We start from the raw sequence: 17,821 nt of genomic DNA, 5'->3' as shown, positions 1-17,821 counted from the left end.
TTTCTATTAAAACTGGCAGGTAATAAGATGCTGTTATAAAAGGTAATTCGCTGTTTTTAACAAGTTTGCACACTACGGGGCTGAAAAGGTGATCTTTACGATCATGGCAAAATTAAGTGCTTTAATCTTGGTTAAGTGGGGTGTCGCAAGTGAATTTTGTATTTGGACAAGCCAATTTAATAAAATTAGAGCATAGATCATTTTTGTTAATATGAATATCTAATGACTACCATACAACGTTCTACAATAATTACTGACATGAAAAGAAACTTTGTAATAACAATTAAATTGAATAAATTATTAGTGCATAAAATAAATAATTATCCGCGAGTGAGCTATTTATGTATGTCCCAAGTACAACAAATACCTTCAAATTGTCACCCGGTATATACATATAACTGCACTGGAATTTCAAAGTTCCATGGTTGGAAAATGAAAACTATTCCCAGATTATGCTTGGAATAAAAACTTTTTACAGATACAGATAACAGATAACGCGAATTCACTCATTTAGCCATTTTTGAAATTTTAGTAAAAAAGATTTGGTGTGCCTAGTACTGCAAGAAGTAGATACCAACAAAATAATAAGTGTCTTGTCAAAGTTTAGGCACCAAAATCGAACATTCCTGAGGACAATGTAGTTTTCACGGTTCTTTTTCTTATGATCAACTAACCTGAACGAAGTGTTGAAGTCTTTTCAGAGCACGTTTATGAGCAAATCCATTCGTTACATCAACTAGCGAGAGGGAGCATTACTTTTTTTGAACATCGATTATTTAAAAATGTTTAAAGAGAACTCCGCGCAGGTACAACAAACTGTGAGAGTCTGAATTAGCGAAAATTTACAAGTCAAAAGCAACCAAAGATTGTGAAATAACTAGAGGAAATCTTAAGAAAAGAGAAACCAATCTGTCAAATATGAAATAACCTGCTATTGCTCAATTAGTTAGAATAGTCAAGGTTTTTCATGCGTTTAAGAAAAAAGTTTGCATAATTGATGATACTCGAACAACCCTGATCTAATCTTAGATTATTTGATTTCCACAAAAGACCTAGAAAAAACTCACGACTATGATTGTTAAAAAAATTGCAAAAGATATAATTAGGTAACCTGTATTAACCTGATTTTTCGAAACGCAACTAATTAAAGTTTTTGAAAGCTTCAGGTAAAAGCTCTGAATAGAGAAAAGCGACCTAAAGAACTCAGAACTAACTCGATTATCCCAAACTGAAATAGTCAAAGCTTAGTTAACTTTCTGGAAGATATTTGAAATATTGAAAACTAAATTAACATAGATGTACTCTCTTGTAAAAATTTAATTTAATCTCCAAGCAGTTTTACTGTAACCCGCTTTCCCATATCAATGTTAATTCTGTTTTTAAGTCAAGTATTTCATAAAAATATCAAACTACTGGAAAAGGGACCATGCCGAACAATTTACGTAGGTACCGTGAGTTCGGCGTCGGAGTACGACACAAACAATTCAATTCACCTGTAAAATATGGGCCAACCATTTTCAATCGAAATGGTCCCTGGTTCCTCGATCGCCCACTGTATCGACGCCACGAAATAACGGGCCTATATAGTGTAGTTTACGATCTCTTTATGTACAGGATGTGACATGATCTTTTACAATGCCCCAAGAGGTCAATAACATGGCATGTGCTCAATTCCTCAAAATGACCTACCACGCTACAGTCTTTAATTCTAAAGCATTTTTGACTGAAAATTCTGTCTAGATAGAATGTTTTTTTTTACATCAGTTTAACTGCAAAGTACCAGTATCACCCTGTACATCTTGGGATGTTTTAGGAGTCTCGTTTCCGAAATCGAATTTATCGATGGCAGAAGATACTTTATATGTCCCGTGTCGACCACCGTTCTGTGGTTTTTACATTATTGAAGAACCCACTGCTGTTTGCGAGATATTTACGGTTCTGTGCAGGATCCTTCTTTGTTCGGCTCCCTGAAATCCGACAGCCCTAGTGAGAGAGCCAATTGGTTGAAAAATTGCGTACATAAAAATATCAAAAAGTAGAAAACAGGAAACTCGAAAACATTTCTATTCCGTACTATTTTATTGTGTTAAAGAACACCAAAGTCCGATGACATCAGCGTCAATAATGTACATCTTGATAAATCGAAAATCAATTACATTTAACAAGTGAAAACCATGTTCCAATCGCAGTACCGCCTGAATTAATTTCGTTCAGTTAAATTGCCATTGTCCGAAATGTAGGCTATAATTTTTTGAATCTAACACTAACAACAATATAAAGCTCCATTAATGATTTAATTTCTACTAGTACCAGTTAAATAGAAGAATTAGAGCATTATAAGGCTATCCTAGACGTAACTACGAATGGAGTGCGTAGCGAGTCAATGGAACGCGATCGAAGATCATTAATCAAGGGCCTTGATTGAGGCAGCCGACGATTGTAAATATTTTCACGGGCCGCCCTAATCGTGTAGTACCGGCTGTAGTACCCAACGAGACGACCTTGATTTTTGTGTTCGGGTTATCCTCAAAGGCCTCGGCATACGACAAAAAATCTCTTAGAAATTCCGTTCCTGACACTAATTTGCATATAGAATTTATATCTGTACCTCAGGGGTAAACTGTACTAAGTCCAATTTCTATCGAATGTGAGTTTTCTGTACTCAGTTATTTGTTTAATTTTCATTTTCTCACATCGATTATGTGTCATATGTCAATTTTCTAACGAAAACTTCCTCAAACGTCTAAATTTAGCTTGTTGGTTTGATTTTGAAGTTCATCCTAAACGCATTGCATATCTCATATAATTGGATGTAATTGGATAAAATTGGATACACTTGAGAATGAGAAAAAAGCGCTGATATCTCAGAATCTATGAAAAAATAGCCCTAAAAAATTAATTGAATAGAATTTTACTTTGCGCACGAAACATTTTAAGTTTGGAATTTTTAGCGTTGACGCAGGAGTAGATAACATTTCGACTGAAAAATAAAATTACAAAATGGAAATTTAGAAGCAAATTTGCTTTACGGCCATCCCACCCGTTGTTAGTGAGTAGGCGCTCTGGCGAATCCCACACTACTCGGTCGCCAGACCAACAGCCCGGGTGTCTTTTTGAAGATTTTCCTCGAGAAAAAAATCCTATCTTTTGCAATCGATTATTACAGATCGATAAAGAATGAAATGGAGTATAAATAAGTCACAAAATAAAGCAGATTTTGAAATAAATTAAGAAAAAAATTAGATTTTGTTTTGAATCCTGAGTCCAAGTTAGCATATATATAGAATACATGAACACAAAACTTACTAAGCGACAGTAAAATCAATTTCTGCATAATTTCTTCGATTATCTGTTTTATTCTGTGGCTATTTATGCTTCATTTGGTTATTATATCGACCTGATAAACCTTATAATAGAAAAAAGCACTAAATATTTCACTCTATTATCACAATTATTATTTCTAAACTTTAGTATTATGTAAGTGCAACTGATAAGGCCAAAATCTGGTCGACACAGACAAATTGCCATGAAATTTACATGCTGGGGTCAATTACACAAAAACAATGTAAATGGGGCGTTTAATGAAATAAAATGATCTTCCGACGGACTCTAAATTAACTCATTATATTAGATAATGCCGGATGCAAAATTTTAAGATATTACACATTTCTCTAGGCGTAATTAGACTTATCACTGACGTGAATCAAAGGGGCTTAAAAACCCTTTAAAATGATAATTAAGAATGTAAAATTTTATTCAGCGACTGAAAAAATAGTCTAGATAAAGAAGTAAAAAACTGCACATACAGTTAATGCCAATCATATCATAATTAATAGATTTTTTTAATAATAAAAGAAATAGATACTTAGAAAACATAAGTACAATTAAACTAAGTGCATAACAAAACTTCGACACAACCACATAATTTGCCGATTACCATCTGGGCTTGACACTATGTCTGAAATGAACTAAAAGATTGACCAGATGGGTGGGTGATTTTAGTATTCATTACGGAAACAAGCACCATACAGACAGTTGGCAAATATAAGAATACTTAACGAGGCTGCAAGCCTAACACGAGACTCGATTGGTTTTGCCCAATAATGTGGAACATGCCCTTATTTGGAAAAATTACTATAAATAAATATTTGAATGAAGTTCCTATCTTTTTATTATACCCTTTGATATCATCTTACCACCGACAAAATTTATGAATGAATGACAAAAAAAGAATTACTCAATAAAATTCTCTTAACGAAACTCCGGTACCGCCACACCCTCCCACTGCAGGGTTGCTCTGTGCTAAATGCACAAAGGCGGCCCTCTGTAAAGTGTTCTTTTAAGTTTCAGGGCTATCGCGTTTCAATAAGAGCCGCTTATGACAAAAGGACCTGCATCCGATTTGCGCTCTATAATTTCAATACCGCCTTGGATCGGTTTTAAAATTTTTAGTCTTTAAAACGATACTAAACTTCATTGTATGTTAGAAAATCGTTATATAACCGTATTCCGTGAGGTAACTTTGCAATTTTTTTTTATATCGCGCTTCATCGGTTTCTTTTTCTCACGCATAATCATTCGCCAAAACGTCTAGATTGTCAATATTTAGATTCGTGTATGTGATGTTTTATAATTAATGGTAAATGACTAAACCACAAATTCTCTATGAAAAATATTAAATTTAATGAGTCAAATTTACTTAAAACTTACTCAATTAAGAAAACATATAGCGTTTTTTATTAATACATTTAGTTCATAATCATGTTTTGCCATACGTTTTTATGAACATTCAGTAAACAGAAATAATAATACGTGATTGTTGCACTAGGTTTCTCAATGTCTAATGGCAACAGTTAGTCATAGAGAGCATATGTATAGGTATATACCTATAGAGAACAACAAAGACAATTTTGGGCATAAATAATGTATTACTTACCTTCAGCTTATAAAAGGAGAAGACTTCAAGAATGAAATTTGAAAATTTGATGCGAATACTGTGTAACACCGTTTGTTTGGGTTTACTTGTTAGGAAGCTCTTTAAAGTAATATAAAAAAACTCGGGTGCCATCCTATAGGTTTTTAGTGGCAAAGAAACTATAAATATGCCTTTCGGATAACATCTTATAAAGCCAGGCACCAGAACGGAATGTTAATCTTTCGTATCATCTTTCCAACGGAAACAGAATTCTGGCTAAGTAAATACAAAAAAACTTGGATATCATCTAAGACCCAATTGTATAAAAGCCAGTTCAGCTAAAACATAACTGGTAGTTAAACCATTCCATAAGAATAGCATAGCTTGCTCCCAGTGTCACAAATTAAATTAATTTAACAACACTACTATCCTTATGGAAGGTTCAAGTGCTAATTCTGGTTAAGCTAAACCGAATTTTATACAACTAGGCCTTAATGAACAAAATCAATTATTGTTTACTGTTGTTTGCATCCCATGATATCATTTTATACATATATTATGCAGGACGTGTCCTCTCGATCTTTTCTAAATTTTAACGGTGAAAAATTGCTGTTTCTGTCCGAGTACATATATCAAAAATACGTTACCATGACTATGGTAAGCTTTAATAGTAAGTCTAATTATGAACATATTTGCAAAATGCTCAGCGGTCAGAATGGAAATTTGTCCTATATAATAGAACATTCGCGTCGAATTTGGGTCTTGCCCACCTATTTTGAGTTCATAACACTAAGTAGGAATACGATCAATCCGTATAAACGAGTATTAGCAACCACCAACATGATAATTCATTCCAATCAACCAAAAATCTTAAAATTAACACTAACCTGTTAAATGATTCCCAGTAAATTCAAAGTCGTCGTCCTGGTCCCAATGCTTCAACGATAAATTCGACAATGGAGTCGCGTTAGCAAATTCCAGATTGGCGAAATGCCAATCCAAAATTTGTCGATCTTGCGATGACAGATACACATCACTGAAAAATAAACTATTAGTTAAAATAATTCCATAATGAAACCAGACTTGCCTGGGAGGAGATGCCTCCAATTCTGCCAATTTCTCCTCAATTTCCTTCTCTTGGGCTTTCAGCTGGTCCCACTCTCTTGCTAAAGCATTTAAATCCCTTTGGAATAAAGTTAAAATATTTACGTATTACATATGTTAAGGGTACTGTAAAGTATTATTATACCTTATGCCGCTGCGATAAACAAACTCCTGATCCACATTCCTTTTTGACTCTAAACTGCTCATTTCCTTAACTTTAACATTAATTTCCTGCATTTTCTCTTTTATTTTTATTAATTCGTTTTCATTGGCCATTAATTTGTTCTAAAACGGAGATAAATTACACCAATTTGCCTTAAAAAAATATTCTTGTACCTGGAACTCAATAACTGACTTCAAGTGCAAAATTTGCTTTTCTTTGACATGTTTCTCTTGTAACTTGATGATCCATTCAAGAGCCTGTCCGAGACTTACAGGTTTATTGCCAGCATAATTGAAATCCAGTTGATGAGACAGGTAAGAAGTTGCTTCCAGAAGTCTATAAATTATGTAATTTATTGACTGAATTGAATAAGAAATATTTCCTTGCCTATTGAACTCCCTCTCAACCATCTCATCTTTATCTTTATCAACAGTAACTCCACAAGACTGATACAAAGGGCATTTTTGCCTTATCCGGTGCAATTCCATATCAATTTGCTTACTTAAAGTAGTAACTGGATTACCCCCTAAACCTGTGACTACCATGGCACCTAAATCAGCAATGTAGCTCCCTTAAAAACCATCATTAAAACACCTTCAATTTCTCAAAACAATAAATACCTTTTCTGAAGGTGGCAATTCTCCCGCCTACCCTATCTCTCGCCTCAAGGACGATAACTTCTAAACCAAATTGCTGCAATTGCTGAGCAGCTGCAAGGCCTGCAATTCCAGCTCCAATCACAATGACTTTACCATATTTTTTGCTTGGTATTGGTTGTAATCTACAAAATTCTCTCTATGGAAAACCATATGTATTGTGGAGAATATCAACCTTTTAAACATTCCATAATTAATAAAGCCATTCCGTTCTAAAAATGCGTGGACACGTTTTAAGAGTGGAATATCGCTGTTGTAGGGAGCTTCCATGTTGTCCATGGCATAGTTTAAGATGAGCTGTTGCTTAGGATTGTCAAGCCACATCTTCAGTATGCGATTTCTTATATTTAAGTACACTTTTATGGTTTGAAGAGCTGCACTTGCAATATCTGAAAAAAGTGGTTTAAGGAGTGATAAATTAATAATTGTATATGTCATCACTGAAACGTTTTAAGTTGAGATAATTTGAAGGAAAAGTGCAAAATTTAATCATTTTAAGGATATTTTTTACATTTTAATTAGGTCTATAACCTATATATAAGGTAATAATAATGTCAAGCTATTTCACTGCCCTTCAGACAATATGTAAGTAGTTTAAATGAACCAGATAATCTTTTAAACACCTTATTTCTGGTATTATTTCTGAGTTCACCAGTTTTATTTACTCTCTACATTTGTATTCATTTACTCGATAGATTTTTCATAATTTTAATATCTAGGAAATTTTCTAGAAGTATCTATTCCTCTTCAGGAAAATTTCCCTCGATATAAAAGGAAGCAAAATCATTAAACCTACAAATCAAACAAGGATTACAAAAGAATAGTGTAGAGAAATTTAGAGATATCTAGAATTGATGAGAAAATTCATTTCATTTCAACATGCATAAATTTAAGTCAAACTGGAATATTCTGAGATATAATTCTTAGCTTGTTATTGAGAAATCTGCCATTTTGCAGGACAACTATAGGGCAAGAAAGATGTCACTTCAAAGTTATTAAAGAAAACACATTAAGTAATGTTCCCAAAGAAACAGGTTGAAAAAATAACAAGTGTTCTTACCAGGAAAACAGGCAGCTTCGGTGGAAGTCAACTTGTCATATGGCATTCTGCTCTGAAAGGCAGCCCCCTCCAGGCCAGAAAACAATTCTCTAATAAGAGGATCATCCAATTCTGAATCATCAAGCTTTTCATCATCCTTTTCCTTCTTCACATCATCTTTCTTTTCTTTTTTTACTGTACTAGAGCGATTGCTGTTAGCATTTGATTTTTTGTCATTTGTTGTGATTTTTGATTTGTCAGAAGTTTCAGGAGCATCCTGTTCATTTGAAGTCAGTTTTTCTTCCTTTTCTTCTTTTAAATCAAGCTAAAATTGCATTTCTATAAACTTTAAGAAGGTATGAAAAAGTTCAACAATGCATTAAAACATTGAAACAACTAGCAATTCAAATATAAGTTTCAAATGGCCTTTATATATACATAAACAATAGTGTAAAGTGTTTTTACTTCTATTATCTGAAGACAGATGTGTTATACATTACATCCAACTAGGCCAACGGGAAAAATAATTTTTTTGCAAAGTAATTACTTTCAAGCATATGTCATGCATTGACTTTAAAATACTTCAATTGCCATTAGGTTAAAATACAAAATCAACTTGTAACTTGGTCTCAGAAACTATATTTACAGCCTTAAATCTTTAACTCCTTAGTCACCTCAAGAAATCTAGCATCTTTTAGCGACTGAATATAAGTTAAAAAGGTAAAATTAAGTGAATTATTACCTTGCTTTTCTTCCTGCGACTCATGCTTCTTATGCACAAAGCAAAATACTAGTTCAAACAATAAAAATTGGGAAATTATGAAGGTAATAACGGGAAAAAGACGAATTTTCACAAATTGTTTGATTATATTTTTCAAATTTGTAAGGTTATGTTTTGGATCTCGTTTATGTCGGCTGCCAATGGTTCCATCTTATAACATCGATATTAACATCGTTATCGATAAACGGATAAATCGATACTACATTTGATTAGTTTGGTGAACACATTATAATCATGACGTTTCCTATTAGATATGGTTCCCTTGTGTACCTGACTCACAGCTTAAGTGATGCAGCCCGCGTTTGAAAAAACTAACTTACCTTAGTGGCACAATATTTATTTTGAAAAAATAATATACTGAAATTGAATTAATATGTGTTTTAAAAGCGTGTAAGTAATATTTTACGTATGATTAAAGGGTCACAGCTTAAATAATGCATGTTAAGGAAAAACGGCCCAAAACGTGTCACTTTTAATTTGCGAAGTCGGCATTGATTTAGCAATTGTTTTTTCATTTAGTTTGACGTCTCAAAGCAATACAGGGTGTTCATTTAACAGTATCTCGGACTCCTATGAGTTTATTTATAATTTCATAAAAAAATCAGTTATAAGGCTAATGAAAATGAATTTTAAAATTAGTGAGAATCCTACAGAGGATCCCAAAAAGGCGGGGCGTCATAAAGTGTTTTTTTTTCGGGACCACCTGCATTTTTTCCACGTGATAGAACCCTGTCTTACGCTTGTGTTGGTTCCTTTTTTTTTTACTTTGGGATACAGCACCTCGAAGCTGCGTCGTTTTAAAAGAAATTTTAGACATTTGCGGTGCCTCATAAAAAATTAATATCGCAGTTAGCTTAAGTTATATTGTGATAATTTTAGGATGGATTCTCAGGTAAGGTCACCTTAGCATGTATGAATACTCATTTAGCCAAAAATGCTTACAGAGTGTTCACAATAACTACTTTGATTTTCATCTTTTCAACTCCAATTTTCTTGATTTTTGCAAATAGGTTGGTTTAGTTTATATGACGTAGGGCGAAAGAAAATTCAGTTTTCTTCGTTTTAATATAAAATAATGTTATATTTATCTTAAATGTTAACATGTTAACCGCCCACCGTACATTTGAATTTTTAGTCGATGGGGCCCAAAACAAAACTTTGTTTTAAAATGATTTTTTGATTACATTACTGTCATGTATATTTGACTTTTATTATAAAAATGCCAAAAATCAGTAAAAACACACTTTGAAAATGAAACCCAGCTTATGGGTTTCGGAGCCGATTTGACAGAAAAAGTGAAACCCATGGTTTAGGCTTCGTAGCGGTTAACGTGTTAATGGAATTATTAATTATTTCAAAAAAACCTGCAGGCAAGTGCCTGAATGTTTGGCAAGCACTACCATGTTTCGATGCTGTTTGTTTTATTAGTTTTATTATAGGTAGACTCGCACGTTTTTTTAATGCTACTTGAAGTCTATTGAGGTTTATTGGGGCCCAGTCAATGCAAGGCGCCATGCGCAAACAGCAGTCAGCCGTCGTGCGCCTCACTGTTGTTCGTCCTCTATTAAGTTCGCGAACGGTTCATGTTCTTTGCGAAGCTAACCACCCCTCTAAAGTGGCGTCCTGTTCAGGTCTTTGGTCCTGAACCAGACCTACATCTTGCTTTACTGAACTCGTCAAACCTTTCCTGACCCAGGCCCCAATCAACTCTCCGTATCTGCTTCTGCGAAATTAGTCGTTTTGGAGCCTATTTCCAATTTTCCTGCACCCAAGGCGATTAGTACACGTCTAGTATATCAGACTGATATTTTGGTTTCCTCAACCAATTCATGTGGTAAAATAAAATGCATACCTCTCACCAACCGAAATTGCGTTTGATGTAAGGCTGTTGAGAGGTCAGAGATCATATTTATGGCTAATCTGGACATATAGAAAGTGCGCACTGGGTGTGGCAATACAGCTGCCGATAGCTGTCAGCATCTAACCTGCTACCAGACATAAGAATAGAAGAAGGACAGGGAAAAAAGTTGACCATATTGTTGCCCTGGTGTGGATACCTGAATACTCCACTAGAATACCCTAATCTTGAGAGTTCCAAAGGGTCTTAGTAGTGTCTGTACTAAAAGACAGTAAATATCGTATTGGCACTTATATGATGCCGCCCTCGTCGCATCTCGCTCTAAAAAAATGGGCAGGGATAAAAGGACCGAAAGATTCCGTGGCACCTAGGAGACGTTGAATCAATAAATTGTCACGTAAATCTAAAGAGTTTGTTAGGGGCTAGCCCCCAAGATTTTCTGCACCTGTTTTTACACATCCACAGGGAAAGCAATGCCTTCTCCACCCTGCGAGCCACCTGAATGTTGTATCTTAGTAACTTCTCACAGGTGAGATACTTTCATTTCTCTCATATAAATAATTTATCAGACCCTGGTTCATTTACTTATTCAAATTAATAAAAGTAATTCAGCTCTCTAAGTTAATTTTGTTTAATATCTATTTTAAAGCCGCTTTCTCATTCAAATTTTATAACATAAGATATTTATGCATTAAAGACAATTCTTTATTTTATTTTAAATTTTACTTACAATAGTCTTTGATTGAATAGAGAATTTATTTTCTGCAAAAAATAGTTTAAGTTTGGCATTTTCAGACAAGTAGGTGAAAAATAATTTAAAACAAAATAGAAACTTATAAGCAAATCCAGTTTGTGGTGATTTCACTGGATGCAATCCGTTATTACAGATAGGTAGAACATTTCAACACCAAACTGATTTTTTGCTTTTCTTTCTTACCTATCTATCTGTAATTACTAGTTGCATTGGAATAATGGAGATTTGCTCGTAAATTCCCATTTTGTAATTTTATTAAATTGTATCTGCTTTGATGTAAACGGTAAAAATGGGAAACTTAGAACAGTCTTTAATAAATAATAAATAATCAATCCTCAAAAACAATTTCGCAAGTCTCACTGGGCAATTCAATTACTTCTAATTTATAATCATCAATTTCCTCGGCCACAATATTTGGTTCCTTTGGCTGCTGTAAACTCTCTAGATCAACGTTAACATTATGCCTGAAGTACTTATGAAACTTCAATATACTTTCATCCGCAAAAGCTTTTATACAGTAAGAACAGTTGTATTCACCAAGATGCTTTAAGCTGAAAATAAATCCTATTTATTTCTATAATAAGACTTTAAAAACTACTTACGAATGAACCTTTAACCGCCAATAAGATGCAACTACGACTTTGCAGTAATTACAAGCAAACTCTTGATTACTTCTACAAGAAGTGACTTTTTTGGAATTATTCCTTCGTCTTTCGATAATCTTGTGCTTTTTCAGGTGTCTGGTGAAATCTGAAAGTTAAATGCGGCCATAACAAATAACGTGATGATCAGATTTACATAATAAGATAAAAATTTAACGGACGTTCAACAAAGAACGACCGTATGAAAAAATACTAAAAATAATTTGAAAAATTCTCAAAAATATTTAACCATTTTTATGATTTTAAATCGCCCGCCTAAAAATGGCGTCATCTATGCTTTTGTTCCGCAAATTTATTAGTGGAAGTGCGTTACAGACATGCGTCAAATAGGACATTGATATTTTCCTTTACTCTACAGGGTGTATTAGAAATAAGTTCGTTCATTTAAAAACAAGTGAAAAATCTCGTTAGGGCAACATTTTTTTATTTATCATTTTTCTCGAAAACAACCTTTTTATTTTTACATTTCCCTTCATAAAATTCATGATGCGCAAATGATTCTTGTTGAACTAAAACTATTTTCCAAAAAAAGATCAAAGATTCAACTTCTACTAGGTCTATCTTCGTCAATAAATCAAATCTGTTAAAAAAATGTTAATTTTTCAAATAGTGAATACGCAGATATGGTTTTAGTACATGGTGCCTTCGGTGAAAACGCTGCTGTACCTCGTAAAATCGATTTACAAAAGTTTCTAAGCCGTCAAACTCCTAACGAACGCACTTTTGTGCATATGATTCAACATCTTCGGGAAATTAGATGAGTAAATTTTGTATTGCTCTTTAAAACATAAATTACCTATAGTCATAACACATTTCAAATGTTAGTTCGGTGTAAGTACAAAAATTTGCCGACTTTTTTTGAGTTTTTTTTTGGTACGTGTTTATCGCTCAGTAGAATAGGTTAAGTACCGGGTAGGGAAATTTGTTGAATATTATTTAAAATTGTATCTTGATAACTAAAAAAAGTATTAAGGAAAATTGTTGCTCTTAAAAAGTTTTACCACCAGTTAAAATTCATTTATTTATTTCTGACACACCCTGTATAAACCAGTCTGCAAGAAGGATATAATATGGGTAACATAATATGTCCCTGGAGGGAGCTAGGAAAGGTCCATACCAATAAAGTTACTGATAGGAGGCAGATACAAATATTGGATAGAAGGCCACTATATAAAATATAAAAACTATAAAAAAATATATAAAATTTTAATTGAATCACATATGACAGTGGAAAATATAACTATATCATAATCCAAGATCGAAGACCGATTAGGGGACCTTTCCTCTATAACAGACCCAAATGGGTTCACTGACCAATATATGTACATAGTACATTGTTAGCATATTTTTATATTTTTACATTTTTGTTAAGTCTTCCCCCACATTTTTTGTTTTACAATAAAAAAAATGAAGGCTCACCTATCTCATCAAAAATTTTCCCACTTATCTGGCAAGGTACTTGTGCTAAATTATTTTCATTCGAACGTTTCCATTTTCTGCGCTTGCGCCTGCATTGCAAAACATCTTCAACTGACATTAACGTTACTTTGGACGAATTTCTCTTTGATTCATATGTTAGAGGTTTCTTAGATTCGCTTTCGTCATCACTGAACTCACTAGATTCGCTTTCAAAATCATCTGAAGACTGATTAGGATCCTTTGTGTAGGAATGATCAACAAAAATTAATTTATTTTTAATATCTATTAGTCCTTCAGAGAGTGGTTCGTCGTAGACCACCATTTCAGGCTCAACAAGTGGTTCTTTTGATTGAACTTCATGTTTGAGTTTACTTAGTGTAATTGATTCAAAGGGCATTCTTTCAGGCTCATGTTCTGATTCACTACTAGGTTCATTTTTTATAGAAACTTCAAAATTATTTTCAATCGTAAGCTCTTTGGGACCTTCATTATCATATTTAGATTGCGATTCTTTACTCGATTGCGTACTGAATTGTTGATTTACACAACCTCCCAGAGGATCAAAATCGCTATCTAGCGGTTCCTCTTTAACTACGACTTCATTTTCAGTCTTAATAAGTATAGTACTAAACTGAGGATATTTATCATGTCTTTCTGGGGAGTAATCATTATCCTCACATTTCAGGAATTCTCGAGATTTGTAAAACTTGAGAATGAATGCGTTTGCGTCTCGTAATTCCCTAACGCACTTCTTGCAAATGTACATTGGCAGTCCCTTGTCCAAGGGCACCTAAAGAAAGAATAAGCAGAATAAATCTGGGTCAAATCATTCGAGACGAATAGTCCGGATTCAGTAGACATAATCTAATAACAAATTATTTATTGCAACTCACTTTCGACTGGGTAACAACTTCCAACACCTGTTGGATTGTGGCTCGCATGGCATGTCTTGGGAAAGTACTGTTAAGTTTATGATATAATTTATTACCATAATATGTTGAATAACACAAAGTCGAATCATCAGTAGTTAGACATACTCGGCATTGCCGTAAATCCATTTTTACTTAATTGTATCAAAGCCCTCTCCTCAGATTTGATCTTGGAGAGCTGGATGAACAAGAAAACTTGAGGGTAAAATCATTTGCTTAACATTCGAACCAATTAAAAGTTACAGAATTCTATGTAATTTTCGGGCGTAACAGGGCACAGGATACTAAGGACGGTTGAAGAACCACGTGTTCAGAACAAAATTCGCAATAGCGCTTAATTAGCGTAAATTATTCTTTTTAAACTAGCCCTTCCCCTCCAAATTAAGCTTAAAGTGAACCTTAACAATGCCCGTGCCTTTTGCACCCCCTTACCATGCAATGCTGCCGAGTATTTCATAAAGCAGAAAATGGTCAGAAATGGAAAAGAGCAAAAAATTGTCCGTCAACTAGATCAGCAAAATACAGTGGGATTTGATACTTAGGTACTTTCATTGTATTTTTATCAGTTTTTTGTATATCTGTTCTCCTTTTCGATACGAGACTAATCTGGACAAGATCTACAGCTTAACGTGGATCCCCAACAAAATTGATTACTCTTTGGTGTCAGTGTACAGACTGATGAGTGCGAAATTTAACTGTTCCGCTCCCTCGATATCTTCGACATCATTCTGCTTGGCTGTGCCAGCGTGAATGAAAGATTTTATGGGATCTACTTTTGAGTCCTGAACGAGATTCGGACCTTCATAGGTTCCTCGCAAGATAACAGATAAATCCTCAATAAAATTCTGGTGTTATCAGTTCTTACTTTTCGTATTCTGTCCAATGTGAATGCTCGACAAATTTGAATTGCATATTAGTGAAACAAGAGGATACCCTAAGGCATCACTGAAATTGGTTCCACCAAAATCTCTACGTTTGTTCATAAAATGTTATGTGAATGATGAAGAGTACAATTCCAATTTGACGTTAAATTGAATTAAACTCCGTTATTCTTCCTGATCGCTTCCATTCTTTAAAGCGTCGCGATCCATATATTGGTTCAGGCTACGAATTATCTCATAAAAGTGACAAACGAAAATTCGCAAATAACTCGTTTTTTTTACATAAAAAATACATGCATTTTTGCAATGCAATAAGATTACAGAGGGCGGTCGGCATTTACCTAAAAACCTGCTTTTTAACCATAGTTGATCACGTAATTTGAAAGCAATATAAAAACCTTCAAATACCTTTTGGTTGTAGTTTATTATCTTTTCAAAATCCCACGCGATGAATCGTGTCCATATTGGTGTCTTAAGTAGTACGGTAGTAACCTTCATTGTAGCATTCCAGTCAGTGCTCTTTCGTGATAGCAAAATTCGGTTGATCTAAGATCAGAATTTGGATGGATATAAATTACAGTTAATTTTTCTTAATACTAAAGAATAGCAACTCCAAGTAGCGTGAGTAACTAAAATGAGATTACCCAAAAATTTAATTTATTTTCAGCTTTCACACTGAGAATGGAATAACCAAATTCGAAACAGGAAAAATCAAAGTAAATGAAGATAAGAAAAGAATTTTTGCTGTACTTGGCTCCTAAAGATTTACTGTCTACTGACCCCATAAAAATATTTACTAATTGAAAGGCCCGGTTAGTTGAACAAATTTTTCCTTCCTATTGTATGGTAGAGCTACTATTTGGTATGACTAGTTTCCATCATTTAGTTACCAGATGCAAATATGAATGATAGATATCACTGCGTTACAAATTTGAAACAAAAAATTGACTTTACTTACTTCAAAATTCATCCGAAACGCACTTTATGCCACCATCCGATTGGTTTGAATGCAGTCTGATATACAGGGTGTCTCTAAACTTAGTGCCATAATTTCAACCACGTATTCTAGATGCCAAAATATGACGAAAATTTCATATAAACATATATCGAAAGGCACTTCGTTTTCTATATACAGGGTGTGAAAGGTTGGTTCCTGAGAATGGTTTTTATGAATATTTTCGAAATGTTTCTAGATAATTTAATTAAATTTTGTACTTGATTATAGTTTTTTGTACTCTTTTTGATTTCCTATAAAGAAATTTCCACATTTTTTCTGGGACGGATAATACGGAGTAGTGCTTAAAAAGTATCTAAGCTTTTTTATACTTTATTTACGATTTTATAGGAACGATTTATAGGAAAAATATTAAACTTAAAGATTTTTATATAAAAAATATATACTTGTTGAAAGCCGAAAGCTTCAGCAGTTTTCGAGAAAATTGAGATTTAACAAATCAAGAGATACTATGTTTCATTAAATAAACATCAGATTTAAAACCCAGTGTTTAATTACAATTATTGTTAAAGAAAATGAATAAAAAAGGTTTAACTTTGCAGATTGTTGTCTTCGATGGTTCGTATTTTTTACTAACTGTGTCATTCCCGTATCTAGTGCAACCTCGTCTATGATTTTCATTTCACCACTCAATTTTAAATACTTTCTTTTATAGGATGTGGATGCCATAGTCGTAAATGCATAAACGCGTGCAACGTACTCGCTTAAGTTCAAAAATTAAAAGTAAACTCATCTGTCAGATTAGGTTATTTTTAATAAAATACAAAAATAAAACAAAAGCAAGTCTCTGAAACACTATTTTACTTTCAAGAATTGAGAAAGGAACGTCCTCCCGACACAATGCGTCGTAGCTACCCCCTAAAGTACATTGAATTTAAAAAAGCAACAAATTCTTAGGAAAAAATCAAGTTTTCAAAGTGGTATTGCACCAGCTTAAGTTTTGTCTTGAATGTAAGCTAATACTAAGGGAAGCATAACCTAAAACAAATTTATAACTAAAAGTAAATCTAATTTAGGATATGCTGCCATTAAGACATGACATCAGGATCCATGAAATATCACAAGTGCAATGCTCAAAACATAAACAAATAAACTACACCAGTAAACCATCCTGGGAGGCAGGTTAGTTGGTTTACTTAAATTTGCCCTCATGTTCTAGACCCTAGATCAAGGAAATTTAACTGGTTAACTTGGTTTGAATAATTTGTTGGAGGAAGTAACCCTTATTTTTAATACATGGCACATTTGTGCAAATTTAAGTATTTATTTTTTCATTTGGGAATTATATTGGGAACTTTTGATTTTGAATGCTGTATTTACTATGAACTGTAGACTTTTCGTTAACTGTATATTCATGTAAGTTTAATTTGAAGGGGTGCAAAAGGCATTAACCCATGAATATCCCTTAATTTTAAAACTAAGCAAATGTCCTGTGTCTGGATGTACTTTTACCTTATGTAGTTCCTATATACTTTCTGGAGTCGGCATTCAATAGGCAAAAGATTAATTAATTGCTTTTTTCACCAACGAGGTTTGCTAGGAAACGAAACGTCGTTATAACAAAAATAACATAATTTTGACTTAACCTATATGTCTTAATTTATCATGTTTTCGTTACGAATGCAAGGTAGACAAAGTAAAAAAT

General features: G+C 33.6%; 2 protein-coding genes across 3 annotated transcripts in view; both read right to left on the bottom strand.

Annotated features, from left to right (window-relative positions):
• Su(var)3-3 (lysine-specific histone demethylase Su(var)3-3) overlaps nt 1-8,758 on the bottom strand; it is a 190,838-nt gene extending 182,080 nt beyond the window's left edge. The window contains exons 1-9 of the mRNA XM_066397660.1: nt 8,620-8,758; nt 7,899-8,202; nt 7,014-7,227; nt 6,803-6,963; nt 6,570-6,753; nt 6,356-6,518; nt 6,165-6,304; nt 6,003-6,098; nt 5,803-5,951 (exon numbers count right to left, since the gene is read on the bottom strand). Of these exons, the coding sequence (XP_066253757.1) occupies nt 5,803-5,951; nt 6,003-6,098; nt 6,165-6,304; nt 6,356-6,518; nt 6,570-6,753; nt 6,803-6,963; nt 7,014-7,227; nt 7,899-8,202; nt 8,620-8,643 (1,435 nt within the window). The 5' untranslated portion in view covers nt 8,644-8,758. The remainder of the gene's footprint in view (nt 1-5,802; nt 5,952-6,002; nt 6,099-6,164; nt 6,305-6,355; nt 6,519-6,569; nt 6,754-6,802; nt 6,964-7,013; nt 7,228-7,898; nt 8,203-8,619) is intronic.
• A 2,522-nt stretch (nt 8,759-11,280) lies between these two features.
• On the bottom strand, nt 11,281-17,756 carry LOC136413843 (uncharacterized). Of its 2 annotated transcripts, XM_066397576.1 has the most exons (6): nt 17,629-17,756; nt 15,570-15,707; nt 14,245-14,458; nt 13,352-14,141; nt 11,873-12,020; nt 11,281-11,821 (listed from the first exon to the last, which is right to left on the bottom strand). In XM_066397576.1, exons 3-6 carry the CDS (start codon nt 14,407-14,409, stop codon nt 11,599-11,601), a joined length of 1,326 nt encoding a protein of 441 aa, XP_066253673.1. In that variant the 5' UTR covers nt 14,410-14,458; nt 15,570-15,707; nt 17,629-17,756; the 3' UTR covers nt 11,281-11,598. The 2 variants fall into 2 exon arrangements, with proteins under 2 accessions (XP_066253673.1, XP_066253674.1); XM_066397577.1 differs by lacking the exon at nt 15,570-15,707 and having other exon boundaries at nt 17,629-17,754.
• Nucleotides 17,757-17,821: the final 65 nt, after the last annotated feature.

The sequence above is a fragment of the Euwallacea similis genome, chromosome 15 (assembly GCF_039881205.1).
Source record: "Euwallacea similis isolate ESF13 chromosome 15, ESF131.1, whole genome shotgun sequence".
Lineage (NCBI taxonomy): Eukaryota > Metazoa > Arthropoda > Insecta > Coleoptera > Curculionidae > Euwallacea > Euwallacea similis.
Note: the sequence above shows the minus strand (reverse complement) of the source record. Positions and strands in the feature narration are given on the sequence as shown.